A 27,313-nucleotide genomic window follows, 5' to 3' on the forward strand; every position below is an offset into this window, starting at 1 on the left:
AACTATTTTCTTTGGGCTAGTGAGATGGCTCCAAGGGTTTTGCCTTTGCCAACAAGCTTAGCAACCAGAGCCTAATCTTTAGGCTCTACATGGTGGGAAGAAAGAACTGGCTCTTCCAAATTGTCCTCTGACCGTAAGACAACATACAATGTGCTGGTGAGTTTTCAATGTCAACTTTACATGGAAAAACAAATCTAGTTGAGCAGTGGTGGCACACACCTTTAATCCCAGCACTTGGGAAGCAGAGGCAGGCAGATTTCTGAGTTCGAGGCCAGCCTGGTCTACAGAGTGAGTTCCATACACAGAGAAACCCTGTCTCAAAAAACAAAAAAACAAAAAAACAAAAAAACAAAAAAAAAGGAGAAAAAGAAAAACAAATCTTAAATTTTAATCCAGAAAATATCTTCATAGGATCAGCCTACAGGCAAATCTGTAGGAAATTTTCTTGGTTGGTAATTGATGCAGAATAGCTGGGCTCATTGTGGATGGTGCCACCCCTGGGTATGTCATCCTGAATGGTATAAGAAAGCACACTGTGTGCTTACTCAAGCCTGTAGGCCAAGTTCCTCCATAGTCTCTGCATCTGCTCCTGCCTCCAGGATCCTGCCTTGACTCCCTTCAGTGATGGACAGTGACGTGGAAGTGGAAGATGAAGGAACCTTTCCCTCAAGTCGCTTCTGGCCATGGTGTTTAATCACAGTGATAGTAACCCTCACTAAGGCAGGTGTGGTGTGTGCACCTGTAATCCCAGCACTTGAGAGGCAGAGGCAGGTAGACCTCTATGAGTTTGAGACCAGCCTGGTCTACATGGTGAGTTCCAGGACAGCCAGGGCTACACAGTGAGAATCCGTCTTGAAGAACAAACAAACAATAAGAGCTAGGTGGAGCCCTAATAAAGTGTCTAAGTCCAGGTTACTGTCGCTATGATGAAACACCATGACTAAAGTAACTTGGGGAGGACAGCGTTTATTGGGCTTACATTTCCATGTCATAGTTTATCAGTAAACTCAAGATGGGAGCTGAAGCAGGAACCTGGAAGCAGAAGCTGCTACAGAGGCCAGGGAAGGTTGCCGCTTACTGGCTTTCTCCTTTTCATTGTAGATCTGCATACGAGTGACCACTAACAACAGCATGACAGAATCAATATGAGGCTATCTTAAAATCTCCTCTGCCAATGGCATGAATCCAAAACTCTCAGACATGTAGGCTGTGTACATATATGGATACATACACAAATGTAATTTTAAAATATGGGGTGATTTGGTGTGGTAGTGATGCATGCCTTTAAATCCTAGCACTTTGTTTGTTTTAAGATTTATTTAGGGCTGGTGAGATGGCTCAGAAATTAAGAGCACTGATTGCTCTTCCAGAGGTCCTGAGTTCAATTCCCAGCAACCACATGGTGGCTCACAACCATCTGTAATGGGATCTGATGCCCTCTTCTGGTGTGTCTGAAAGCTACAGTGTACTCATCATATACATAAAATAAATAAGTAAAATCTTTATATAAAAAATATTTATTTATTTTTATGTATATGAGTACTCCATCTGCTTGTGTATCTGTATGCCAGAAGAGGGGATCAGACTGTAAGCCACCATGTAGTTGCTGAGAATTTGTATGCTGTACCTGGAAAAGCAGCCAGTGCCTTTAACTGCTGAGCCATCTCTCTGGCCACCAACCCTAGCACTTTGACCGAGGTTTCTCTATATAGCCCTGACTGGCCTGGAATTCACTACACATGTAGACTAGGGTGGCCTGGAATTCAAGAGACACATCTGTCAACACACCCATCTCTCTCTACCTCTCGAGTGCTGAGATTAAAGGTGCACACACCACACCCAGCAGATTACTTCTTCCAAAAACTTTTTTTTTTTTTCTTAAAAATAGGATTCTTCAGAAGAATCTTGATATTTCTTCTAATGGATACATCCCTAGACTCCTCTCCCTGCTTCTTCTCTTCTTCTCCTCTCCCCTCCCCTCCCCTCCCCTCCCCTCCCCTCCCCTCCCCTCCCCTCCCCTCCCCTCCCCCCCTCCCTCCCTCCCTCCCTCCCTCCCTCCTCTCTCTCTCTCTCTCTCTCTCTCTCTCTCTCTCTCTCTCTCTCTGTGTGTGTGTGTGTGTGTGTGTGTATCCCAGGGCTTTCAGCATGCTAGACAAAGTGTTCTGTCCTTGAGAACACTAGCTTCTTCTAAGTCTTGTCAAATACTCCTAGTCTCACCCAGCGATCGTTCCAGAACACGCTGACATTAAGGAATAGGGGGTAAAAAAAAAATTTATCCACGCGGGGGCATTCATTTTCTTAAGTGTCGCGGTTCAGAACAGCTCTGACTAATGGTAGACAGTCGCTGAGCAGAGCACCAACTGCGCGGAACACTCCTCTCGGGGAGAGAAAATCAAGCCGGACCCTGCCGCGGGGCAGAGCCGGTACGCGCTGACGTCACGCAGGCACGCAGCACGTAGCGCCCAGGAGGCTACGGGCGGGGCCCGCGGGGACCTGAGGCCAGGAACAGCGGCCCGAGCCGGGGCTATGGCGAAGCTGCTGAGCTGCGTCCTCGGCCCCCGGCTCTACAAGATCTACCGGGAGAGGGACACGGACCGGGCCGCGTCCAGCGTCCCGGAGACTCCCACTGCGGTCCCCGCCGCCTCGTCCAGCTCCTGGGTGAGTCGAGTCCCCCCTGGCTGAGAGCATGGTACGGTCCAAACCGCGCTGGGCTGCGCTCGCCAGGCGCGCCCACTGTGGGAAACGGGGGAGCGCCGCGGTCGCGCAGTCCGCCTGTGGGCGCCTCCCGGCTCCCTCCCAGTCACGCAGGGCCCGGCCGCCGCCTCTCTTTACGGCTTTGGAGGAAGTCTTCCTCACGCCCACCACCACGCTTGCCTTTTTCCCCCTCCGCGTCCCCACATGGCTGGTCCCCTGCGCTCACTGGTGGCTTTTGCCCACCTACTCCCAATTTCAACCCCCGTGCTCTGTTGACTTTCTCTTTAACCTGACTTTTCAGTTTCAAAAATGACTTCAACATGTCGTGTACCCACCTGTGCTCCCTGTCCCCCCCGAACCTAGCCTGAAAACCAAGATCTTACATTCAGGGTGGTAGTTTGCCCTCCAGATTCTTATTTTTATTGGTTGCAAATATGTTTAGGAGCTTTCCCAAACTGCCCATACTTAGCCACGTTTCTTCCTACATCGACTTAGGTCAAAGGCTATTCCTTCCCTCTTGCAATTGTCATGGAGTTTCTCATTTTCGCTCTTACTCCTCCCCATAGTCACACAATCATAACTATATCCGGGTTTTGGGAGAAAAAAAAAAGGACCAGTTTTTCAAATGGTGATTTCACTTTTGCTTCCTAGCCTAGCATCCTTGGATTGTTTTCAGGGTCGGGGTGAAATGTCAGTCGAGGGGAGTGAAGCTTCAGTAGAAGCAGGGGTATCCCGAGAGAAATAGCCAAAGGGGCTAGAACCAGGTGGCACACATCAGGGAGGAAGGGCCTGTCAACTGCCAGGGTCCTTAACTGGCCATCTGTTTTGGCAGGATACGTATTATCAGCCTAGGGCCTTGGAGAAACATGCCGACAGCATCCTGGCACTGGTAAGTCAGCTCCAGCATCTGCCAGTCAAACCCAGCTGCTGCCTCCAGCTTATTCCTCTCCAGCCCTGGAGAAGGCAGCATCCCAGGAGGTGGGGGCGCTCTGGGCTCTGTGCAGCACAACTTGCTCAGAGGACCAGCATATCCCAAGTGCATACAGTTGGCATTCTCCCTTACTTACCATAAGCTTTTTCCAGAGCAGTTTGAGCCCTGAGGCTACCACATTTACCCTTGGGACCATCTGCAGGTCTCTTTGAGTCCTGCAGTCCCCAGTGACCTGTCCTCCCTGGCAACTAACCCCTCTGGCTGCAGAGACAGCTGTTCTCCCTGGCAGAGTTCCTCTGGTGATGTTTTCACATCTCTTGGGGACAAAGCCTGAGACTCTCTTGAGTGGAGCCAACTGTGAAGGCTTGATTAGCTTGAGTAGACAGAGAGGCTGGTGTTTTCTTTCTTTTCTTCTTCTTTTTTTTTTTTTTTGAGACAGGGTTTCTCTGTGTAGCCCTGGCTGTCCTGGAACTCACTCTGTAGACCAGGCTGTCCTCGAACTCAGAAATCCGCCTGCCACCGCTGCCCGGTTGAGGCTGGTGTTTTCAATGACAACATTGTGTCAGCCTCCATTGTTGTACTCTGACACACTACGTGGCAGCAAATGTTTGTGTCCCTACTGTGTGCATGGTGTCAGAGCCCAGGCCTGGAAAGGGCAAAACGGAGTGTGTGCACAGGCATATTGGTTGCCTGTCTCTCTCTGCTGCAGGCTTCAGTCTTCTGGTCCGTCTCCTATTACTCGTCTCCCTTCGCCTTCTTCTACTTGTACAGGAAAGGTCAGTGTGCTTTCAAAGGCCGGGGATGGAGTGGCCAATGAATCCACTTCCCCGATGAGAAAGGGGGGCGGTCCCGTGAGAATGGTGTGTTTGACTTCTCTCTTCTACCAGGAGTCTTCTTTCTCCCTCTAAGCCAGTGGTTCTCAACCTTCCCAACGCTGCGACCCTTAGCACAGTTCCTCGTGTCATGGTGACCCCAGCCATAACATTATTTTGTTGCTCCTTGATAACTGGTTTTGATACTGTTACGAATCATAATGTAAAGATTTTCTGGAGGCAGAGCTTTGCCGAAGGGTTCCCAACACAACACACAGGTTGAGAACGGCCGGTCTGATAGAATGGCTAACCAAAGAGGGTGTGGGTGGAGGTTGTGGGCAAGCTGGGGAGAACCACTTTCTCCCCTCTTCCCTCTTCTAACTGCTCCTCTTCCCTCCCAGGTTACTTGAGTTTGTCCAAAGTGGTGCCGTTTTCTCACTATGCCGGGACATTGCTGCTGCTGCTGGCAGGGGTGGCCTGCCTCCGAGGTAGGTAGAGAGGGGCCTAGTTTGTGTCTGTGACTGGATAATCACTAGGTACTTTTTGCAGACAGAGTCTGCTGTGGGGCCCTGTAGGAAATAACTGAACAGTCTAAGGTGTGAGCGCTTCCTCAGGTGCCTCACACCCTCCATTGCACGTGTCCATAAGCAAAGTACATGAACAAGAAGAGTCCAGCACACACCACTTTAACCTCATCTGGAGACGGCAGCAGTGGCTGCAGACTGTCATATGCACAAAGATATCCCACGGTGTAACCATGCCTGGGCAATGCAGATCCCAGGTGCACCATTGGGTGGAAGATGTTCAGGACTCACTCACAGAAGGTTCAGAGGAACCGTGAGCACGTGTCCTGTATCCCAGCATGTGGGTAAGAGTGAGGTAGGAAGTTCCAGGCCAACCTAGGCTACATAGAGGGACTCTGTCTCAGTCAGTGAATGAGTGTGTGGTGAGACCCAGAAGGCAGGGATGTGGCTCTCTCAAAAGCTACTGGCGGTAGAGGAGGGACTCTCCTAGTGGGAGGTGGCTCTGGTTTTTGTTGTTGGTTAACTTTGCATCTGGACCACGCTTTCCCTCCCTCTCCCCTCCCCCTTCCCTTCCACTCCTCCCCCTTTTCTCTTCAGAAAAGGAGAGGCCAACCTTGGCATATCGAGTTGCAGTAAGACTAGGCACCTTCTCCCATTGAGGCTAGAGGAGGCTGCCCAGTTAGGGGAGAGGGATCTAGAGGTGGGCGGTGTAGTCAGAGACAGCCCCTGCTCCCAGCTTAGGAGTCTCACATGCAGACCCAGCGGTACCGCTGTGATGCCCACGATGTGCAGAGGCCGAGGTCCATGCCCTGCCTGCTCTGTGGTTGGCAGTCAGTCTCTGTGGGCCCAGGGTAGTGTTTCTGTAGGTTTTCTTGTGTTGCTCTTGATCCCTCTGCCTCTGTCAGTCCTTCCTCTCCCTTCAGCAGGATTCTCAAGCTCCACATGATGTCTGGCTGTGGTCTCTGCATCTGCTTGCATCAGTTACTAGGTGAAGCCTCTCTGATGACACTTGTGCTAGGCTCCTGCCTGCTACTATAGCAGAGTATCATTAACAGTGTCAGGGTGGGCTCCCTCTCATGGTTTGGGTCTCAAGTTGGACCAGTCATTGGTCACCTTTCCCTCAATTTCTGCTCCTTCTTGAGGCCTGCACATCTTGTAGGTGGGACAGATTGTAGGTCAAAGGTTTTGTGGCTGATTGGTCTGCCAGTCTCTCCATTGGCAGTCTTGGCTGGTTACAGAGATGGCCAGTTTCATTTTTTTTTTTTTTTTATTAATGTGTGTGGAGGTGTGTGTGTGTGTAGAGGTGTGTGTGGGGAATTGTCTCTGAATTAGCTTATGTGTATCCTCAGAGGTCGGTGGACATCATGTCGCCTGGAAGCTGAGTTGTTGGCATTGTGAGCCAGCTGGTGTAGACACTAGGAAGTGGACCTGTGTCCTCCACAAGCGCCATCTCTACAGCTCCTTACTTGTATTTTTCACTGTGCGTTGTCTATGGACAACAGGACTATAGTTGTGTCCTACCGCACCCTGCTGCATTTATATGCTGACATAGATGTGAGCACTATGTGAAACACTCCGAGTTCGATCCTTCCTTCTCTCAGTATTGCGTTGATGCTCTGGAGATCCTGGCTGTTCCCCTTACCCTCATCTCATGTTTGCTGGTTTGTGAGAGGATTGAAGAGAAGAGAGGCATCAGTCCTGAGGCCAGGGTCGGCACCAGGGGCAGGGGTTAGGAGCATGCAGAAAGCCAGCTTGGGAATGCCTGAATCGGACAGGAAGGAAGACCAATGTTCGCAGGGGAGTAGTAAAGTTGCAGATTGTTTTAACATGGGGGAAGATGATCTGCCAGAGAGACGTGCTCATTCACAGAGAAAGAAACTGCCAGGCCACTCAGCCCTTGGGAGGCTGAAGCCGGAGAATTGCTGAGAGTTCTGGTCCATCCTAGCCTGTATAATGAGTTGCAGGCCAGCCTGGGGCATGGAGGGAAACCATGTTTCAAAGACAAAACAAAAGAAATAACTGAAGCAGTGTCAGGTGTGGTGTGGTGGTGCATGCCTGGAATCTCGAACGGACTTGGGAGGTTAAAGCAGGTGACTCTTGGGCCAGACTTTAAGATAAAATGAGCGCCAGGCCAGCCAGAGTTACATAGCAAGACCAAGTTTCAGACAGAAACAGCAGCAGCAGCAGCAGCAACAGCAGCACAACCAAACCAAGCAAACAACTGAAAGGGCTGGTGAAGTGGCCGAGCAGGTGAATGTGCTGTTGCACAAACCTAGTGACTTGAGTTCGATTCCACAGTGGGAATAGAGAGCTGACTCTTGAAGTTGTCCCCTGATATCCTCATTCCTGCTGTGGCACTTGTATGCCCCCACCCCCCACACACACACACTATTGACAATAATGCTAATTAAAACCTGAGCCTCAGAGGCCGACGAAGCAGCCTGTTGCTGTGTAGGGAAGAGAGGTTCTGCTTCCCACATAGGAGGCCCTGATCCTCTTCCTCCTTACAAGGTCTCCTCTTTTCTTAAGTCCTAGGCATCTGGCTTCCCACTTTACCTGATAGTTTGCTCTCTCTAGGCATTGGCCGCTGGACCAACCCCCAGTACCGACAGTTCATCACCATCTTGGAAGCCACACATAGGAACCAGTCTGCAGAAAACAAGGTGAGGGGCTTTGGAGAAGGCACCAGTGTGAGCCCTGCTGCCCAGGACTCCAGTACCAGGGTCTGTGCATCTGTCTCTGCTTCACAGTGCAAAGGAACTGTCTAATGTCTAATGAACTTCCTGTGTCTAATGGATACTTTGCTAAAACAAACACAGAAGCATCTGCATTCTTGAGAAGACAAGCTTCTGTTCTCGCTTCTTTGCACGCCTCCAATACCATGCTGGCTTTGTTTGGGGATGGAAAAGATGGGCAGGTGCATCCCTTCCTGTGCCCAGCAGCAGACGGTGCCAGCAGGGCACAGTGGCCTGTAAGCTGGGCCAGGCCTGCTGTTACTGGAGAGTGATTATCTTTGAGATGGGGCCATGAGGCCTCATAAAGCTCCTTCTTGGTGTGGGGATCAAACAGCCTTGGTCACCATGGCTGCACCCTGGTCATGCTGCACGACCAAGGACTTACAGGACTTTGTCATTACAGTCTGGGGGGGGGCGCGGGGGGGAGGGTCATATACCCAGCCAGCATCCCTCCCCATATTCACACAGAAGCACCGCCTTTGAAGTGGATCAGCCTTAGATACTTCTGTGTTTTGGGTTTTTGGGGGGTGTTTTGTTTTGTTTTCCAAGACAGGGCCATTCTGTGTAGCCCAGGCTTACCTAGTATTTCCAGTGATTCTCTTGCCTCCAGGGTGAGGTCACAGAATCATGACCTGTCCTAGAAGTAGAATCTCCCTCCACATCCTTGGCTAGCCTTAATTTCACTATGTATCCCAGGCTGGCCCCAACTTGCAGTCCTGTCTCTACTTCTGAATGGTCGGGTTGATAGGCATATGTTGTTAGGTCTGACTTTTAAACAGTTTCTTGGTTTGGGAATTGAAGCCAGGACATTGTGCATGCTGTTCAAAGACCCTACCCCATCTTTAGATTTTTAGGAAGGCAGGGTTAAGAGTTCCAGAGATGGGTAGATGCGCTAGTGGTGAGAACAGCTGCCGTGTCCCAATACTGTGCTCATAGTAGACCTTTCTTTCCATTTAGAGGTAAGAGGGCGCTGACCTCCACGTGGTCTCCCTGTGATGTGGGGCATCCTGCAGAGTGAAGTGTTGAGGGTAGATGGCTGGGCCTCCCCTCCACTCTCAGTCCTCTGTTCCTTTGTCCTCTCTCCACAGAGGCAGCTGGCCAACTATAACTTTGACTTCAGGAGCTGGCCAGTTGACTTCCACTGGGAGGAGCCCAGCAGCCGGTGAGGTTCCAGCTACTTAGTTCTTTCCCTTTCTTACCCCTCAGTCCCGGGCCTACTGCTCCTGACTGTTATTCTTCCCCTCAGGAAGGGGTCCCGAGGTGGCCCTTCCCGCAGGGGTGTGGCCCTGCTTCGTCCAGAGCCTCTGCACCGGGGAACAGCAGACACATTTCTCAACAGGGTCAAGAAGCTGCCCTGTCAGATCACCAGGTAGGAAACTGGGGTGTGGGAGGTCAGCTAGGGTGAGGATTGAGCATATCGGACCTAAAGTTTCTCATGCCCCCACAGTGATGTCCCTCCTCCAGCAAGGCCATACCTCCTAACAGTGCCATTCCCTGCAGGGTCTGTCCTAGTCAAACCACCATAGCTACCGTTTTTTACCTGCCTGCCAGCAAACTCAGTCGTGGGTGCTGATGGTATCAGACGGGCCCCTGCTGAATGCTCACCCGTACATCGCAGCAGATGCTGGGACTGAGCAGCAGGTTCTAGAGCACCAAGGAGGGGGCTTAACTCAGCTTTGGCTGTTGATGTCCTGGATTGCTTCAGAGGGAAAGCAGACAAGGTTTCTGAGGGCATGCTGGCAGGGCGCTTAGCTACAGCCTGGTGGCTAAGCGGTTGTCTGCAGCAGCGCCTACCCTGTCTAACCTATCTGTATGAGTTCACACACTCAGTAAACATCTGTGGAGCTCCTTGGACAGCTCTTCTGTGGTCTGCATTGTCACCATAAACGTAACAGCCAGGTCTCTGCCCTGACAAGAGTGACCCAGCGTGATATCTTTAGGCTACAGATCTTTATAGAAGTATTTTTTAGGCAGGTTTTTGTTTTTACCCCACTCTTTCCTGTATTGGTCCCCAATAGAAGACACAGAAACCTGTTATTTTTATTAACAAGTTGTAAGCCTCAACTGGGCAGGTTCTGAGCTATTATAACCCAGGTAGACTATTAATGACCACATAAATGCCCCATTACTTGCCAAGTGAGTCTTGCCCGGCTTGTTCTGTTCCTTGTGTGTCCTCAGCATCAGCTTCTCTCTTGGCCATGTGCTCACAGTCCAACCTGCCTTATGGCGATCTCTCTCCTCCTCTGTCCTTCTCATGGTCCCTACCTGTGGCCCCTACTCAGTCTCAAGCCCCGTCTTCCTCTTTCCGCCCAGTCACAGGCGCCAGCCTTTTATTATCCAGAGATTGAGGAGATTGTCTCATAGCACAGTGCAGTGTCCATGTCCACACCGCAGCCTGATCTTGGGACACAGGACTCAGCACCAGAGTACACAGCACACAAGACCAACCCAACAGAGCTCGACCTATTGCTAAGTTTTATTTTTTGAGATATGTCCTCATGCAGTCCAGGCTACTCTTCAGTGCATAGTGTAGCTAAGGCTGCCCCTGAGCTCCTGATCCTTCCATGAGCTAAGAGTGCAGGTGTGCACTCTCATGCCTGGCTCTACTAGTCTGGAAATCACTTTAGTGGGTTATAAACTATCACTTTGTTGTTTTTAGTGGTGCTGAGGACAGGACCCAGGGTTCTGTGCACACTAGGTAGATGCTCTACCACTGAGCAGTTACCACCTGGTCCTGTCTGAGGACTTAGACTCTTACATACAATATATTCGTATGCGTAGGGCACTCACATGCCATGGCACATTTGGGTCTCTCCTTCTACCACGCAGAACCTGAGGACTGAATGAGCTCAGGTTCCCAGCCTGGAAGCAAATGCCTTTACTCAGCAAATCATCTTGTTGACCCTTGAGAACTTTTAATAAGTTGTATTCTTATACATTAACAGAATTATATTTAATAGCTGCATTTATTTATTATACCTAGAAATTATCTCATGAAACTCTCAGAATTATATTCAGGCAGTCCCTAATTTGCTATAGTTTGAGCTTTGGATTCTTTCCCTGGCCTAGTGATGGGCAGCATGCGCCATGGTACCAGGCAGGGGTTGTGAGCCACACCACCCACCAGTAGGAGGGCTTGTCCCTGTATGTTATGGGGTCGAGTGCATTTGCAGCCTGTCATTTCCACCTTATGATGGTTTTCTTCGGGACATGACCCTTTGTACATCTAGGAGGATCTGTGTAATTGTACTGTACAATAGAAAATAGGTTTAGTTTGGTATATAGTTTCGGGGCTCAAACCCAGGGCTTACACATGCTAGGCAAGCCCTCTGCCACTCAGCTGAGAGCCCTTCCTAAAGTGGACATCTTATAGTGATAGTTATGGAAAAGCTTGAGATGCCAGGCTCACCTTGCTCACTGAGCACTGAGAGAGTCTGAATGCCTGGGCCCTGCTGGGGTTGGGGTTCACTAACCCATGTTCCCCACAGCTATCTGGTGGCACACACCTTGGGGCGCCGGATGCTGTACCCAGGCTCCGTGTACCTACTCCAGAAGGCCCTCATGCCTGTGCTGCTACAGGGCCAGGCCCGACTGGTGGAAGAGGTGAGGCCCCCACCTGCTGCTGGCCCCATCCTCTAAGGGATGTGGCCCCCCACCCCTCGTGACCAGGTCTTTGCATCTCTCTTGCTCTAGTGTAATGGGCGCCGTGCAAAACTGCTCGCCTGTGATGGTAATGAGATCGACACCATGTTTGTGGACCGGCGGGGGACAGCTGAGCCCCAGGGGCAGAAGCTGGTGAGAGGGGGCAGTAGAGACTCTGGGGCCGCAGCACTACAGAACCTTTCCTGTGGAGCCACAGTTAAAAATAATGCCATTGTCCAGCTCCACCCAAGGACCTGATGACGGAAAGCTCTGTGAGGGGAGTGGGTGGTGGGATGGAGGGCTTGTTTTCAGTGTGCGTAAAGCCCTGGGCTTCAGCCCCAGCCCCATAGACACTGAGAACTGGATTGTGTAATCCCAGCACCCAGGAGTGGAGAGAAGAGGATCAGAAGTTCAAGGCCAGGGCCAGGTAGCTGGTTCAGCGGGTGCGTGCGGTATTGACCATGCAAGTGAGAGGACCTGAGTTCTGATCTTGAGAACCTGTGTAAAGCCTGGCTGGTGACCAGCTATAGTCCCAGCACTCCTGTGGGAGGGAGGCAGGGGAATCCTTGGGCACTGTCTGCCAGCCACACACCACAGAGATCCTTCCTCAAAGTCTGAGGCGATGGGTGACAGTGGAGGTTTTCTTCTCAACACCACACATGTGCTGTAGATCATGCATACATGCGTGTGCATGCACACACACACACTGTAGTGCGTTCATACACATACACAGAGTTTAAGCTCTTGGCTACATGATGAGTTTGCAGTCAGCCTGTGTCTCAAAAAAGTAGTAAAAGTTTAAAGATGAGAACATCATAGCAGATTGGGGATGTCACTGTAGCATATGCAGCCCAGCAGGAGTTTAGTCACCAGCACCAAAGTGGGGGACAGGATTGGTTACTTGAGTTGGGTGTAGAGAGCCTGCCTAGTTCTCAGGAAGTGCACATAAAGCCAGGCTTGGTGTGCACTGTCATCCCAGCACTGAGCAGGCAGAGGCAGAAGGCTCTGCTGTTTAAGGTGATCTGACACACAGTGAGACAGGGTACACAGGGCCCTGTCCTACAGCAGCAGACAGTAGGTGGGTGATGCAGGAGGCAGAGGTGAGACTGAGTTCCAGCCCACCCTGAGCGGCCTGGTGAGACCCTGCCTCTTCTCGAGAACAGAGATAACATTGGCACGTGCAAGATCACGTGGGCCTGTTTTTGCTTCTACAGTTGGGGTTGTCTGCAGTCTGTACTCTCACAGCTAGTGAGCAGCAGCCCTGCAGCCTGAGCCGGGTAGCCCAGCTCTTAAGGTGGCCCTGGCCTGGGGAAGCACTGCACAGGCGGCCAGGGGGCTGGACTCTGCCACTGGCTCTGCCGTCTGCCACCGTCTCCGAGCTTTGGCTTGACCACCATAGAGGGCAGTGAGGAGAAAAGTGTCTACACCACCTAAGAGAGTCACAGGCCAGTAAACGTGGCTCTGGGTTCCACCCCAGCTGTCCCCAAGCCCCCACATCCCATTCTGTTAGAGTCTCCTGGTGGCATCTCAGGGAAACTGGTCACTGTGCTGGTGGCTTGGACTCGGGCTCTGTGGTCTCCTGAGGCCCTGCCACAGCACTTGTGGTCCCTTTGCCCCTTGTTGTACAGACTGCCCCACCCCAGCACCCTCCCCGCTTCTGTTTGCTCCCAGGTGATCTGCTGTGAGGGGAATGCGGGATTCTATGAGGTGGGCTGTGTCTCCACGCCCCTAGAAGGTAAGCACATGGCTCACACCTCTTATCTCTGTCCTTTGGACTTAAATGTGTCTCCTCCCATGCTGACCTCCCCAGGCCTGACCTCCAGTGCATCAGGGTGAGGTCCAAGTCTCACTTCAGAGGGAATGTCCACTCCCGTCCTGTTAACCATGCATTCCTTGCCTGGGCTTAAGCAGATGTGTTCTCCTGCCCCACTACAGTCTCATGACCCCTCTCTCTCCTCCCTGTGTCACAGCTGGATATTCTGTCCTGGGCTGGAATCATCCAGGCTTTGCTGGAAGCACGGTGAGACCCTCTCTGAAGACCTGTCCTTTTCCAGAAGCCTGTGCATCTTACTCTGCTCAGCCATGGGAAGAAGGAAATGGGTGCCCATGTCTGCAGGGCCTTTCACATGCCTGTGACCTGGGTGCTGGGGAGCTGCAGCCCCTCCTCCCATGGCAGTCAGGGACACGATGGGTCACATGATCTCTGTGTTACAGGGTAGCTGCAAGAAGGGTCCACACTAGGTGAGCTGTCTCTGGCTGACCCCTCCTGCTTCTGCCCGTCTCCCTGCAGGGGGTACCATTCCCACAGAACGAGGCCAATGCCATGGATGTGGTGGTTCAGTTTGCCATCCACCGCCTGGGCTTCCAGCCCCAGGACATTGTCATCTACGCCTGGTCCATTGGAGGCTTCACTGGTACCTGCCTCCCCTGCTCGTCCCTGCCCAGTAGATAGGAGCACAGGCACGGGTGGCTCCCAAGGAGCGGGTGGGGGCTTTTAGAGAGAGAGGTTGGAAGTGGATACGTCTTACATGAAGGGACCTGATCCTATTTCTTGTTCTGCTACTAGCTACATGGGCAGCCATGTCCTACCCAGACATTAGTGCTGTTATCCTGGATGCCTCCTTCGATGACCTGGTGCCCTTGGCCTTGAAGGTCATGCCGGACAGCTGGCGTGAGTGCAGCTCCCCCAGGCCGGTCCTTCCCTGGGAGGGTGGCAGCACAGGCCTCTGTGGGTGGAGGAGCGGGCTCCCTGCCCGGTGGGTGGCGGGGCCTTCACCTGTGCGCCCACTCTGGGTGGTGCCCACTCTAGGAGGCCTGGTCACCAGGACTGTGAGGCAGCATCTCAACCTCAACAACTCGGAGCAGCTGTGCAGGTGAGGTGGCCGCAGCCAGCGTCGGGGGGGCTCAGGTGTGCCTAAGGGAAGGGTCAGCAGGCGACCCTGCCACTACCCCAGCCGGTCCCACCCTTCCCTGGCCGATGAGACCCTGAATTTATTCACTGGTGATCTGTCAGTGAACGGTTAGGCCTGGCTACCAGGGCCGGACTGAGCCTGTGCCCTTCTTAAATCTGTTCGTCCTGCTCAGCTGTGGCCTGGCTCTCTGAGCTCTCCCTCCCTGCCGCTCTGTTCTGAAGGTTCCAGGGCCCTGTGCTGCTGGTCCGGAGAACCAAGGACGAGATCATCACCACCACGTGAGTGCCGGGCTCCGCCTCCTCTCCCACCTTTGTCCACCATGGACGGACCCAGCTTCCCCCAACCTAGGTCACCTCTTGTCGCCCAGGGCTCCTGAGGACATCATGTCCAACAGAGGCAACGAGCTCCTGCTGAAGCTCCTGCAGTTCCGGTGAGCCTGGGAGCACACCTCAGTGCTCACACCAGCCTGGGAACACACCTCAGTGCTCACACCAGCCTGGGGACGCGCCTCAGTGCTCACACCAGCCTGGGGACGCGCCTCAGTGCTCACACCAGCCTGGGGACGCGCCTCAGTGCTCACACCAGCCTGGGGACGCGCCTCAGTGCTCACACCAGCCTGGGGGCGCGCCTCAGTGCTCACACCAGCCTGGGGGCGCGCCTCAGTGCTCACACCAGCCTGGGGGCGCGCCTCAGTGCTCACACCAGCCTGGGGGCGCGCCTCAGTGCTCACACCAGCCTGGGGGCGCGCCTCAGTGCTCACACCAGCCTGGGGGCGCGCCTCAGTGCTCACACCAGCCTGGGGGCGCGCCTCAGTGCTCACACCAGCCTGGGGGCGCGCCTCAGTGCTCACACCAGCCTGGGAACGCGCCTCAGTGCTCACACCAGCCTGGGGACGCGCCTCAGTGCTCACACCAGCCTGGGGACGCGCCTCAGTGCTCACACCAGCCTGGGGACGCGCCTCAGTGCTCACACCAGCAGGCACGGACGCGGTGGGGCTGAGGCGGGAACTGGGTCCACTCTCCTGCCCTGTGCTCCTCCCAAGGTACCCAAGAGTGATGGTGGAGGAGGGGCTCAGAGCTGTGAGGCAGTGGCTGGAGGCGTCCACCCAGCTAGAGGAAGGTGAGGTGTCCAGAGGCTGGTGGGCAGGGCCTGGCAAGGAGAGCGTGCTGATGGACTCCTCTTTGTCTCCCAGCCTCCGTTTACAGTCGCTGGGAGGTGGAGGAGGACTGGTGCGTGTCTGTGCTTCGCTCCTACCAGGCAGAGCATGGGCCTGACTTCCCCTGGAGTGTGGGTAAGGATGGGCCGGGTGTGGAGGGCAGAGGAGGGAAGGACGACCCAGACGGGGAGCTGAGGGCCTTTTCTCCATCTGCAGGGGAAGACATGAGTGCAGAGGGACGGAGGCAGCTGGCGCTGTTCCTGGTGAGCTCCGGAGGGAGTCAGGGAGGGGAAGGCCTGCAGGGAGAGGCTTACTAGAGCTGGTGCAGGATCCTAGAGCGGGTGGGTGGGTGGTTCCAAGGGGAAGCCGCCCTGCACTTACCTGCCCTGCCTTTCTCCTCAGGCCCGGAAGCATCTACACAACTTTGAGGCCACACACTGCACCCCACTCCCAGCCCAGCACTTCCAGATGCCCTGGCACCTCTAGGGAGACACGAGGGTACTTTTGTGACTCTCCTGATGTTGGTGTTTATCGTCTGGGCAGTGGGACATCCCCTCTGCCACTGACCTCCTGCACGGCCCCGTCATCTACATGGACGCACTGAGCTCTCCCCGTACACGCCTGCATTAAATGAATGATTTATTCCTAATAATTAATAAAAGGTATTTTTTCTACAATCTGGCTGATGGTGAGATTTTCCAGATGTCCCAACATCAAGTGGCTCGGGCAGGGAGAGCACTGGAGAGTGAGGCTTGGGAAATGCCTCTCAGAACAGCTTTATTTCTCTGCCTCAGCCATCGTGCACAGACCCTTGCTGTGCTGCGCCCACTGTTCACACAGAGCTCCCGTGACTGCCGGCGGCTGCCCGGGGGATGGGTCGGAACGCCCCTCCTTTATAACTGTGCTTTGTGATGTACAGTTTTGCCTCCTCAGCTTCTCTCCTGAAGGTACTTTCTCCCCACCCCCATTTCCCTTGCTCAGCTCTCCTTATCTCCACTGGGAACAGGGAGTGACTCCTGCAGCAAACCAACCCCATGCCTGTCCTTGCCCTGACACTAAGTCTGTCCATATACCCTGTTTGCAAGTCAGCAAGCAGGGCCAGTGGGGACTGAGGGCTAGACACCAAGCACTCCTGTCCTCCCTGCACCGAGCCTGAAGAAATCGGATCCTCACAACACGTACTCTGATCTTTGGACCTGTGGGATGGAATGACAGGCTGGCCTCCTTCCCTTGAAAGTTCTGGTCAGGTGATTACTCCGGCTCTGCTTGGGCCACTGTTCTTAACAAGCTGCTGAACAAAGACATCAGTGCTTTGTGCAGGCCACAGCCTCTGGTTTCTGTGTGGCCTCTGACCCCACGTGTGACCCTGTAACTGTGGGGCAGAGGCTGTGTGTCCATCAGCTCGGCAGCTCAGTGACCGTGTGCTGAATCTTACAGGAGGCAGGCTGAGATTGACAGGTGATATGACTAAGGTTTGGGGTTAGAAGAGGGGAGACTGCCATAGTTTCTGAGTGTTCTGCCTATGGCAAACAGCTGATATTGGTGCCCTTTCTGCTCCACCCAGGAGGCAGTCGTGTGTGTAGCAAGAACCTACTCTGGGCAGAGCATGGTGGCATCCACTGAGGCAGAGGCGAGTCTGACTGCGAAGCCTGTCTGTTCTACATAGCAGGTTCCTGGTCGGACAGGGCTGAAAAGCCAAAGTGAATTTGCTCATGAACCATCCTGCCGTCCCACGCTAAGTTCCTGAGACTAAGTCTGCTCGGTCAAGGGACCCGAGTCTTAGCTCCCCTTCCTGGACAGCCATCAGGGAAGGTCACCCTGCCACCTTCTAGGACACATGGTACAGATAAGGAGTAGCCCTTGGGTATCGTAAGTGGATGTGGGAAGTAGTTGCTCACCGCATGGCTTGTGGACTCCCCATGGGGCTGTAGTCTGCTGCAGACCACTTTCCTGTGTGTGACCTCAGGGTGGGGACTGGTTGCCGTTTCTCGCCCTGTATCCTGAGGCTCAGTAAGCTGAGGCACAGTCAGCTGACACCCCTACCCCAGCTACTAGACACAAAGTGGGGCCTCCCTGATACCCAGGCACCTGGGAAGCTTGGCCAATGGAGGGGAGGTCGTCTCTGGAAGGAGATTACATACATACATACATACATACATACACACACACACACACACACACACACACACACACACACACACACACACATATATATATATGGGTGGTCCCTAACCCTGGACAAGAATACATCTTACCTTACTGTCACTGACCAGGGTCTAGGCCTGCGCTGTTCTCAGGGTAGGTTGAAGATTTACTCCAACCCCACAAAGAGAAAATGTTTCCTCCAAAGCTGTCAAAACAAAGCAAGGGGCCTGCAATGAAACGCCCTTGAGGTGGAGGCCCAGCTATTTCAGAAAGCTGAGTCTCCACTCGTCCTACTGTCCATCTGTCCATCCCTACTCCTTATGAACTTAATAACATTCAGCTAAAGGCTCTGTTTCTCTGAGTGACTTTCCTCGCAGAAGCTGCCTCTCCAAAGCTGTCACCAAGGTCTGCCCCTTGTGTATGTACCCCTCCTTATCTGTAATGTTGCACATTCTGCCCTCAGACCCTGCCTATTTCATCCCCTGCCTGTTCACCTTCTGATATCCCTTGTCACAGGCCAGGCACTCAGCATGGATGTGGTCATCTGCTACTGTTACCGTGATGACCATTTCGAAGCCCTCTTTACCTTAGGAAAATCTGCAGGGAAGCTGTTGTCATAGAAACGATCGGTCTAGGCCCTGGGTCCCTGCCAGCCATCTCCAACAGCTGACAGAAAAGAAACAAGGGGGTGGAGTGGCCAGGAGATGACGTGGTGCCTCCAGACCACCCAGAGTTGGATTCTCGGCACCCACATGGTGATTCATAACTCCACACCACCTTCTGGCTTCTACAGGCTCTGTGCACATTGTGTACAGACATATCCATGTGTGTAAACTTTTTTAAATTACTGTAAAAGAAACAAGGACTCTGGCCGGGCGGTGGTGGCGCACACCTTTAATCCCAGCACTTAGGAGGCAGAGGCAGGCAGATTTCTGAGTTCGAGGCCAGCCTGGTCTACAGAGTGAGTTCCAGGACAGCCAGGCTACACAGAGAAACCCTGTCTCGAAAACCAAAAACAAAAAAAAAAAAAAAAAAAAAAAAAACAAGGACTCTAAACATATACCAATGAAAGGCCCATCGTCCCCTAAAACATTTCCAGGGCTGTGGCCATCCTTGATGTATCTCAAGGCTCTGACCTCTGGTGACTCCTTTTCTCCCTTTGCAACAGGGACTCCACCTTTGCATCTTCAGAGTGTGCCCTGTGCACTGTTGGAGAAGGACTCCTGACCTTTGTCACTATGTGCTCACTCATTCAACAGACATTTGTATCTTGTATCAGTGGGTGCCAGATACTCCCCCAGTCCCTCAACGTTTTAAGTTTCATTTCGGTTTTCAGAAGCATAAACCCCTAGCCCCTCCACTTCCCACCGTGTTCCCACTTCCCCATCCATCTTTCAGGGCTTAGTTTTGTCCCCCATTGTTTTCCCTGAGATGTGATGATTCGTGGAAAGTTCTTACAGTGTGGGGGGGGTGGGTGGGTGGGTGTGTGTGCACTAAAGCAGGAGGTGTCTCCAAGGAACAAGCAAGCAGCCCAGCCCTGGGTCCCAGGGACCCAGAGGAAGATCCGCTTGCAGCGCCACCTTCTGTGGACACAGCATCAACTGCTGAGCGCTCGCTGGCTCCAAACCCGGGTGTACATGCCTGACAGTCACCTACCAGCTGCGGTTGCACAGGGTGGCAGCAACCATGCATCCTCCTCAGAATGTGCTGTCAGCGTGGAGCGGGGACTCGGAGCACTGAGTCTGTGGGCATGGAGACTAGATGCACTGACCCACAGCCAAGCTTGGCTGAGCACAGAGAAAGGTGCTGTGAGACCTGGCCACTTCTTTGTGCAAATCTGCCCACTTCTTGCATCCCACACTCTGGTTCTGTCTGACACCAAACCTGTCCATCAGTTTTAATCCTGAATCTACTGTAAAACTCATCGTTGTGGTCCCAATCATCCCAGTGTAGGGAGACTGAGGCAGGAGGGTCAGTTTCAGGGCAGCCTGGTCTACTCATGACAGATAGGGCTACAGAACCAGAACTTGTCTACAATTATTAATAATAACCCACATTGTTTACCTCTATCCATTCGTAACCATGTCATTGCCTCGCTTCCAAAATCCTATGTCGCCATCTTATGACTCAACTCAGGAATTGCGCTCTGGTCTGGTTTCTACCCTGTGCTAGAGATTTAACATAGGTCCTTGATGTATATGCTAGGCAGGCAACATAGCTAATATTCTTCCCTCCCCTGTTCATACTTTCCTTTGTCTGTCTGTCTGTCTGTCTGTCTGTCTGCCTGCCTGCCTGCATCATCTGTCTGTCATAGTGTCTCATTATGTAGTCCTGGCTAGACTGGAAGTCCCCATGTAGACCAGGCTGGCCTCAGATTCACAGTGATGTCAGAATTAAAGGTGTGCCCCAGCACACACAGCTTATTGTACTTCTTGAGACAAGTTTACACGGAGATCACCCAGGCTCCTTTTGAACTCAGTGTAACTCAGTCAGGTCTTAAACCTGCAATCCTCCTGAGCATCTGAGTGGCTGGAGAGACAGGCCATCGCCACCAGGCACAGACTGGCTTCTGTTCTTAACCCCTTTATTCTTCAGTGTGCAACTGACGCAGAACTTTACAAAACATCTGGCCACATTACCTCTCTGCTGAAATCACCCTGCCCTGGTGTCCCTGCCACACTCTGTCATTCTCTTCATTGCTTGCTGCCTTGTCTCCCCCATTAGATTTTCACCAGAAAGAGCAGGGTCTCTGTACACCTAGTTGTATCTCTAACACCTAATGCATTGAGCCAATAGTGTCAAGTGAGCAGTGCGCTGGTTTAATTGTCTGCTCGACACAATCTAGAATCAGAACAGAATCTCCATGGGTAGTTATCTTAATTACATTAATTGAAGTAGGAAGATCCTGTCACTTAGGCTGTTCGAGTCCTGTGGGGAGCCGACAGAAGGCAGCTATCATCCTTTCAGCCATCTTGAGCCATATACCCTAATAAGAGATTTGATTACAATAGCCTACAACAGCTGAGCACACTCTGATAACATCTTGTCTTAGATACCCAGGATCTTCCCTTGGGTGTGTGAGACTTAAAGGTGTGTGACTTAAGGGCGTGACTTAGAGATCTGATTTAGAGACAAGACCCAAGGGCATGATTAAAGGCGTGACTTAGAGGCATGGCTTAGAAGTGAGACATATAAAAGGCGAGAGGCAGACAGAAGAGTTAAGTACAATTTGGAGTACAACTTGGCAACAGAGAACTGGACCCTTCAGAGTACAGCTGAGAGAACAACTTGGAAGTAGGAATTAGGCATTCAGAGAGAACAACTTGGAGTTAGTTATTAGGCAGAGGTATTAGGCACTTAGCACTTGGAAGAAGAAACTTGGAACTTGGAGGCACTAGGGACTAGGAACTGAAGACTTGAGACTTGGAGAGAAGAGAGACTGAAGAATAAACGGGATTGAATCACACTCTGTTTGGTCTCCATTCTTCACATCCATTCTCACTCTCTCTCTTGCTGAACCCCGACCCGCAGACCGGAGCAACTTGGGGCAGTGCAGGCTCTAACAGTTTAGCCCCCAAGGCTTTTGGCAGTGCGGGCCTCAATACTGACAGAGTGGCCCGTGACATTTTTGGCCCCCAAACGTGGGCCAGTCCCTAGGAAGTGGATTTGGAACTATACAAGAATGGAAACAGCCAGGCTGGAGAGATGTCTCACAGATTAACAATACCTGCTGCTCAGTCGTGCAGGTGGGAACTCTGGCTCCAGCAGATGCGGTGCTCTCTTTTGGCCCTTGTGGTCACCCACATACACGTGTGTGTGTGTATACAGACACACAAACACACAAACCTGGAGGGGGTCAGAGAGAGTGAGCGAGCACCAGCATGCATATACTCACTGCCCTCAACTGTGGTTGCAATATGGCCAGTTCTCTAAAGTTCCTGGTGCTGTGACTTCTCTGCCACAATGGACTGTGACCTGGAATAACAAGCTAAAAATAGCTCTCTGTGCTGAGCATGGTGGCACTCAGGAAACAGAGGCAGGTGGATCTCTGAGTTCGAGGCCAGCCTGGCCTATGAAGTAAGTGAGTTCTAGGACAGCCAGGGATTCACAGAGAAACTCTGTTTCAAAAACAACAAACAAAAAACAAAAATGATGATGACACTGATAATAATGACATCAAAACAAATAAATTTAAAAAAAAACACTCTTCCCCTCGGTTACTGGAGCATCAGGAAAGGGAACAGACAAACAAGACAAGTCATTCTGAGTTCCTGCCTCCAGCCAGGATATTAGACCTGAGGTGCAGTGGGTTGAGGACACTCTGAACTGCCTGTTCTGGTACTGTTCTCCACCTCAGACTGTTGCCCCTCTCCCTCCTCTTGGCCATTCTCTCTCCAACCAATATAAGCCCAGGCTGGAGGCTAGAGAGAAGTCATGGTTTTCATGGCTGGCCCTGCAAACAGTTGCTCCCTAAGGCCCCTGGGACTCCATGGCATCACCCAAGCCTTGTATGCTGTTCTCTTAACAACGCTGATCATGATGAACTTGGTTCTCAGCAACAACGGTAAGTGGCTCCCAAGCAGGGGTTCTCCATCTTCTTGATGCTATGACCCTTCAATACAGTTCCTCATGTTGCAGTGACCCCTCCCCAACCATAACATTATTTTTTTTTTTTTTTGCTGCTTCATAACTGTAATTTTCTACTGTTATGAATTGTAAGGTAAATATCTGATATGTGACCCTTGTGAAAAGGTCATCTGGCCTCCAAAGGGGTGGTGTCCCACAGGTTGAGAAACACTGCTCCAAAGGGTCAGAAGCATCACCAGGCCAGCGAGGTGGAGAAACTCTGATTTTATCCAAGGGTCTGGATACTTCTGTCCATAATGGACAGGTGAAACCAACGTGTATGGGAATGTTGAGTAACTGTGATGGTCTGATGATCACTCCAAAGGACCATTCTCGGGACAGCCTCATGGCTGTATCACCAACAGTGTTCTGGAGATACTGAAGAGATCTCTAACAGAATAGGGAGGACTGAAGTTGTGCCAGACTCAGCAACCAGAATCTACAAGGCAGAATGACAGTGAGCTAACCTCAGCTGGTGGCCAAGTGTTTGCACCACACTAAGCCACCTGCTAGTCCTGGGCTCTTAACATGTGGAGTGGACCAAGGGCCAGAGAAGAGGGGGCTGCATATGCAGGCAGCTCAGCAGGAGACAGAGCAGGGCCTTTGGTAGTTAACCTTCAACATGAGCCTGTCCAGGGACCGGACAGCAGAGTAAGGCAGGTAACATGGGACTATTGAGGTCTCCTGTCCACAGGACATAGACTCTGTCTTCTCCCGGACCTTGTTTTTACTTCTGAAGACCACATATTAAAAAAGCATATTAGAGCTGGGCAACAGTGCCCCATTCCTTTAGCCCCAGTGTCCAGGCATCTACAGAGTGAGTTCCAGGACATCCAGGACTACACAGAGAAGCTTCTGAAAAATAAATTAAAGAAAAAAAAGATGAAAAGAAAGTGTACCCACTGGTGACAATCCTAGTACTTAGACAAGAAGGAGAAGGTTGAAATCCAAGTAAGGCTATGATACTGAGACCTTGTGTGTGTGTGTGTTTAAAAGAGAATACAGAGGGCTGGAGAGATGGGTCAGTGGTTAAGAACACTGACTGCTTTTACAGAGGACCTGAGTTCAATTCCCAGCAACCACATGGTGGCTCACAACCATCTGTAATGGGATCGGTTGTCTCTTTTGGCATGTAGGTATACATGCAGATAGAACACTCGAGAGAGAGAGAGAGAGAGAGAGAGAGAGAGAGAACTGCTACATTGCTACATTTCTTCAATCCTAACCCATGACTTCAACCTAGCACTTGGATTGGATGAGATACCAAACAACCAAGTCATAGAGAAAAGACTACTCTAACAGGGCTGGATGGACAGCCTCAGCTTATGGAATGCTGAGTATAGGTTAGCCCTTCAAATGTATGCTACATATATACACTTCTTTAGGGTTATAACATAGAATGGAGATCTAGTTTTTTGTTGTTGTTTTGATAGCTTTTTTTTGACATAGATCTCACACTATGTAGCCCTGGTTGTGGCCTGCTACTATGTAAATGAGGTTGGCCTCGAACTCAGAGATCTGCCCAACCCTGCCCTTGAGTATAGGCTGAAAGGGCAGCACCCACCAAACAGGGCAAGAGCAGTGACTTTTGATGAGGTCTGTTAAGGCAGGTGGCTTTCAAGAAGCAGAGGTCTATGGTTGTAGAGGAGAAACAGTTCAGTTGGAGTGAGACAGGTGGACGTCTGAGTCATGGAACTTCTCTTCATTCTAGAGAATATCGACTTAGGTGGCCTTTCTGCTCAAGCAGTTCCACAAGACAAGTACCTGCATTGCTACCAATGTCTACTGGAGACTGAAGAGTCGGGGTGCCTCCTGGGGTCTGACAGCTGCCTCACACCTCTGGGAAGTAGCTGCTTCACCCTGAACATAAAGAACAGTAAGCAGACCCCCTCCTCCCTCCTTGGGCCATCTTCCCACCAGGCCTTTTCTCAGTGTCCTATGCTATACACCAAGTCTTGTTCCCACTGCCCTGAGACATTCCAGCACTTTCTGTCAGTTCTACACCAGTCTTTACTCCTGTTTCCTCCTCAGCTCATAGCCAGCTGCCTCCCACTTTCCTGCAATGTTTAGCCTTGAAGGGCCCTGTGCTTTCCAAAGGCACTGGCCTGGCTGGAGTGGTCAGCATCCCCTGCTGTCAGGCTCTCCTGGAACATACTCTCTTCTCCCAGCCTTGCTGACACGTAAGAACTCATGCTCAATGAGGCTTGGTCCTTTGTTCTGGCATCACAGAGGCCCCTGGTTGCATCCCTGGCTTCAAGCAGCAGCCTCAAACATCTTCCTAGCTCAGCGTGGTTCTCCTGGTCTCCTCATCCCCAGGCCTGCATGCAGATGTTTCCACGTCACTTCCTGCTTGAAGGACTGACGGCATTCCCTCGTTTCTCTTCTACACAACCCTCTACCTTTACTGAATGAATAGATCCTCAGTGTGGACTACGTGGAGGTGCATCTAAGCACATCAGAGCTGGTGCATCCTCTGAAGTGGGCATCAAAATGCCCCCATTTCACAGAAAAAAGAAGTGCAGACAGAGCCAGAGCCTTGCCCGAGTCTCACAGGCCGAGTTGACACTAATGGTGGCTGCAGAAATGGTTCCCTTTTTCTTTTCTTTTGGGGCCAGAATTACACCATGTAGCCCAGACTAGCCTTGAACTTGTGATCCTCTTGTTTCCTCTTCCAGAGAGTCGTGATCAGAGGAGAGCACCCAAAAACCTGGCTAGGGATGGTGCTCTTGATTGACAGCTGCCTTCAATACATGATCTCAGTCTTTTGCAGTAGGTAGACGCTAGGCCAGAGCATGTTGGGCAACTACTCTGCCACTACACTCTCAGCGTTTTTTAAAAATATTTCACTATGTAGCCCAGGCTGGCCTCAAATTTGATTCTCCTACCTACCTCAGCCTCTCGGCATTAGTTCAGGTGTGTGAACCTTCACTCCCAACTTGCTTACATTTTATTCAGTATTTTGAGAGAGGGTTTCAGTAGCCCACGCTCCCCAGGTCTTGTGCAAGAGTATTAAGCACTCTCGACCACGGGACCATCTTCTCAATCTCTTTCATCCGTGTCGCTAGGAATAAAATTCAGGACTTGTGGCTGCATTCTACCACAGAGCTGCACGGGACCGTTCTATCCCTGTCTGCGGCCCACCCTTCAGCACACCTCCATGTCTTTCTCCTCATGGTCCATGCTGCTTGGTCTCCCCGCACAGTCACAACTTCAAATCCCTCAAGCTTCCTATGCAAAGCTCCCATTGCCCAGACTCATGGGCATCTCATTCCTATCCAGGTCTCTGTGGCTTTCTTCCGGTTCAGGGAAGGGTGTAAGGGTGGTAATATCTGTGTGGACTGAGGGTACATTTGGGGGCTCTGTGCCTGTGCTCCCTCCTTAGGCAGCGGTTTCAGTGTCATGGTGAGCGGCTGCCACAACAAGGAGCAGATGGTCCATTGCTCACATACCCGCGCTTCCCCAGTGTTTGGCTTTTGGATATACTATCAGTGTTGCTTCCTGGATTTCTGTAACAAGCCGAAGAACAGAGAGAACTCTATGCACTAGGACAGCGGGAACCTGCTACGTCCGTCCAGCCACCCTTTGGATTTCCATCTGAGCCCATCTGGGACGATTCCAAAGCCCTCACCAAAGCCCACCCACCTGCCCTCCCATCCTCTCATATTGTTGGCTGCACACTGGCTGGCCTCCCCTCTCTGTCCGTACCCCCAATGCTCTCATACCTCCATTTTGTCCAGCCCCCTCTTTTGTCCAAAGTCCCCAGGTGTTTCCCCAAAATAAAATAGTATGCAAAGTGTTTGTGTCTCCTCTGGTGGAGGTGAAGCTACTCCATCATGGGGTTCCTCTACTGCTCTGCCTTGACCCAGCCCTACACATAAAATTGAGGGACTGGATGCCCTTATATGAAGGTTGGGTTGGTTAGATTAATAGGTATCCTGAGAGGCCCTGTCAGACCAGAGCTGCGTGGGGGTGAACTGAGAGGTCTTAGAGACTGTATTGGCAAGATAGAGAATATGAGCAATAAGGTAGACCAGGAGGCCGGGCAGTGGTGGCGCACACCTTTAACCTCAGCACTTGGGAGGCAGAGGCAGGCGGATTTCTGAGTTCGAGGCCAGCCTGGTCTACAGAGTGAGTTCCAGGACAGTCAGGGCTACATAGAGAAACCGTGTCTCGAAAAACAAAAACAAAAGAAATAAGATGGACCAGGGAGGAGGGCTGCCTGAGAAGAACACCAGGGAGGGGGACAGCAGGATCAAGAAAACCAAGGAGCCTTGCTCTCTGACTCCCAGGTTTAGTGTCCCTTCCTAAACCTGTCTCCCAGTTTGACCAATTAAATCTGACCAGGGTAAATCTAGGGAGGAGAGTGTGGATTTTCCTGTATACCCCTTACTGGTCTTCTCCATCCTCAGTTTCCCAAGTGTCAACATTACAGTGTGCACCATCACAAGCTGCTGTGAGTGGTGTCTACTCGAGTTAGGCGGGCTCAGGAAGGGGATGAGGGCAGCACTGAAGGCCTCTGCTGACTGAATAGAGCTTCCTAGTGTGGGTGACAACAAGCTTGGGCTTTGCTGGAAGGTTTACAAAACAGGCTGCTTCCTATGGTGCCTCACGCACCTAATCTGAGTACTCAGAAGGCTGAGGCACAATGGCCTTGAGATCAAGGCCAGCCTGGACTATCGTAAGACTGAATCACAAAAGGCCAAAACAAATCCCAAAAGCTCTATTGCATGTCCCTAAGCACACATGCCTGCACACGCATGACCTGGATCACGTCTCTAAGCACACATACCTGCACATGCATGACCTGGATCGTGAGGTTTCCCACCTCCAGCACAGGTGACCACTTCAAACTACAGGACTGACTTACACAGGCAGTAGAGGCAAGAGGAGTGAACCTCTTGCTGCAAAGAGGATATAGCAGTGGGCTTCAAGGGGGTGAGCTTGATCGCACTCACCTGGAAGTGCTGCTGACACCTGGATGACATTAGTGTCTTCTGTTGAATAATAAAACAAAGTAATGCAAAACACCCATGAATGCTTTCTGTAGGCTTGAAATGTTTCAGTTTATCATTTGAGACAAATCTGTAGCTTTGTCTGTCCTGGAATTCACTATGTAGACCAGGCTAGCCCCAAACT

The 27,313-nt window shown here is 51.8% G+C and overlaps 2 protein-coding genes across 4 annotated transcripts; both read left to right on the forward strand.

Moving 5' to 3' along the window:
- The first annotated feature begins 2,447 nt into the window (after window positions 1–2,447).
- Abhd16a (abhydrolase domain containing 16A, phospholipase) lies at window positions 2,448–16,083 on the forward strand. Of its 2 annotated transcripts, none has more exons than XM_076916753.1 (20): window positions 2,448–2,658; window positions 3,527–3,583; window positions 4,335–4,401; window positions 4,839–4,925; window positions 7,539–7,624; window positions 8,785–8,858; window positions 8,943–9,065; window positions 11,185–11,299; window positions 11,390–11,491; window positions 13,010–13,073; window positions 13,309–13,358; window positions 13,629–13,752; window positions 13,905–14,009; window positions 14,148–14,211; window positions 14,472–14,528; window positions 14,618–14,680; window positions 15,293–15,369; window positions 15,443–15,541; window positions 15,623–15,687; window positions 15,810–16,083. In XM_076916753.1, the coding sequence occupies exons 1-20, from the start codon at window positions 2,527–2,529 to the stop codon at window positions 16,008–16,010; spliced, it is 1,812 nt and encodes a 603-aa protein (XP_076772868.1). In that variant the 5' UTR covers window positions 2,448–2,526; the 3' UTR covers window positions 16,011–16,083. The 2 variants fall into 2 exon arrangements, with proteins under 2 accessions (XP_076772868.1, XP_034379982.1); XM_034524091.2 differs by having other exon boundaries at window positions 15,623–15,669; window positions 15,809–16,083.
- A 2,956-nt stretch (window positions 16,084–19,039) lies between these two features.
- Ly6g5c (lymphocyte antigen 6 family member G5C) lies at window positions 19,040–25,881 on the forward strand. Of its 2 annotated transcripts, none has more exons than XM_034524103.2 (3): window positions 19,040–22,136; window positions 23,922–24,053; window positions 25,560–25,881. In XM_034524103.2, exons 1-3 carry the CDS (start codon window positions 21,986–21,988, stop codon window positions 25,721–25,723), a joined length of 447 nt encoding a protein of 148 aa, XP_034379994.1. In that variant the 5' UTR covers window positions 19,040–21,985; the 3' UTR covers window positions 25,724–25,881. The 2 variants fall into 2 exon arrangements, with proteins under 2 accessions (XP_034379994.1, XP_034379993.1); XM_034524102.2 differs by having other exon boundaries at window positions 19,040–22,106; window positions 23,889–24,053.
- The last annotated feature ends 1,432 nt before the right edge of the window (window positions 25,882–27,313 follow it).

The sequence above is a fragment of the Arvicanthis niloticus genome, chromosome 20, assembly GCF_011762505.2.
Source record: "Arvicanthis niloticus isolate mArvNil1 chromosome 20, mArvNil1.pat.X, whole genome shotgun sequence".
NCBI classification, from domain to species: domain Eukaryota; kingdom Metazoa; phylum Chordata; class Mammalia; order Rodentia; family Muridae; genus Arvicanthis; species Arvicanthis niloticus.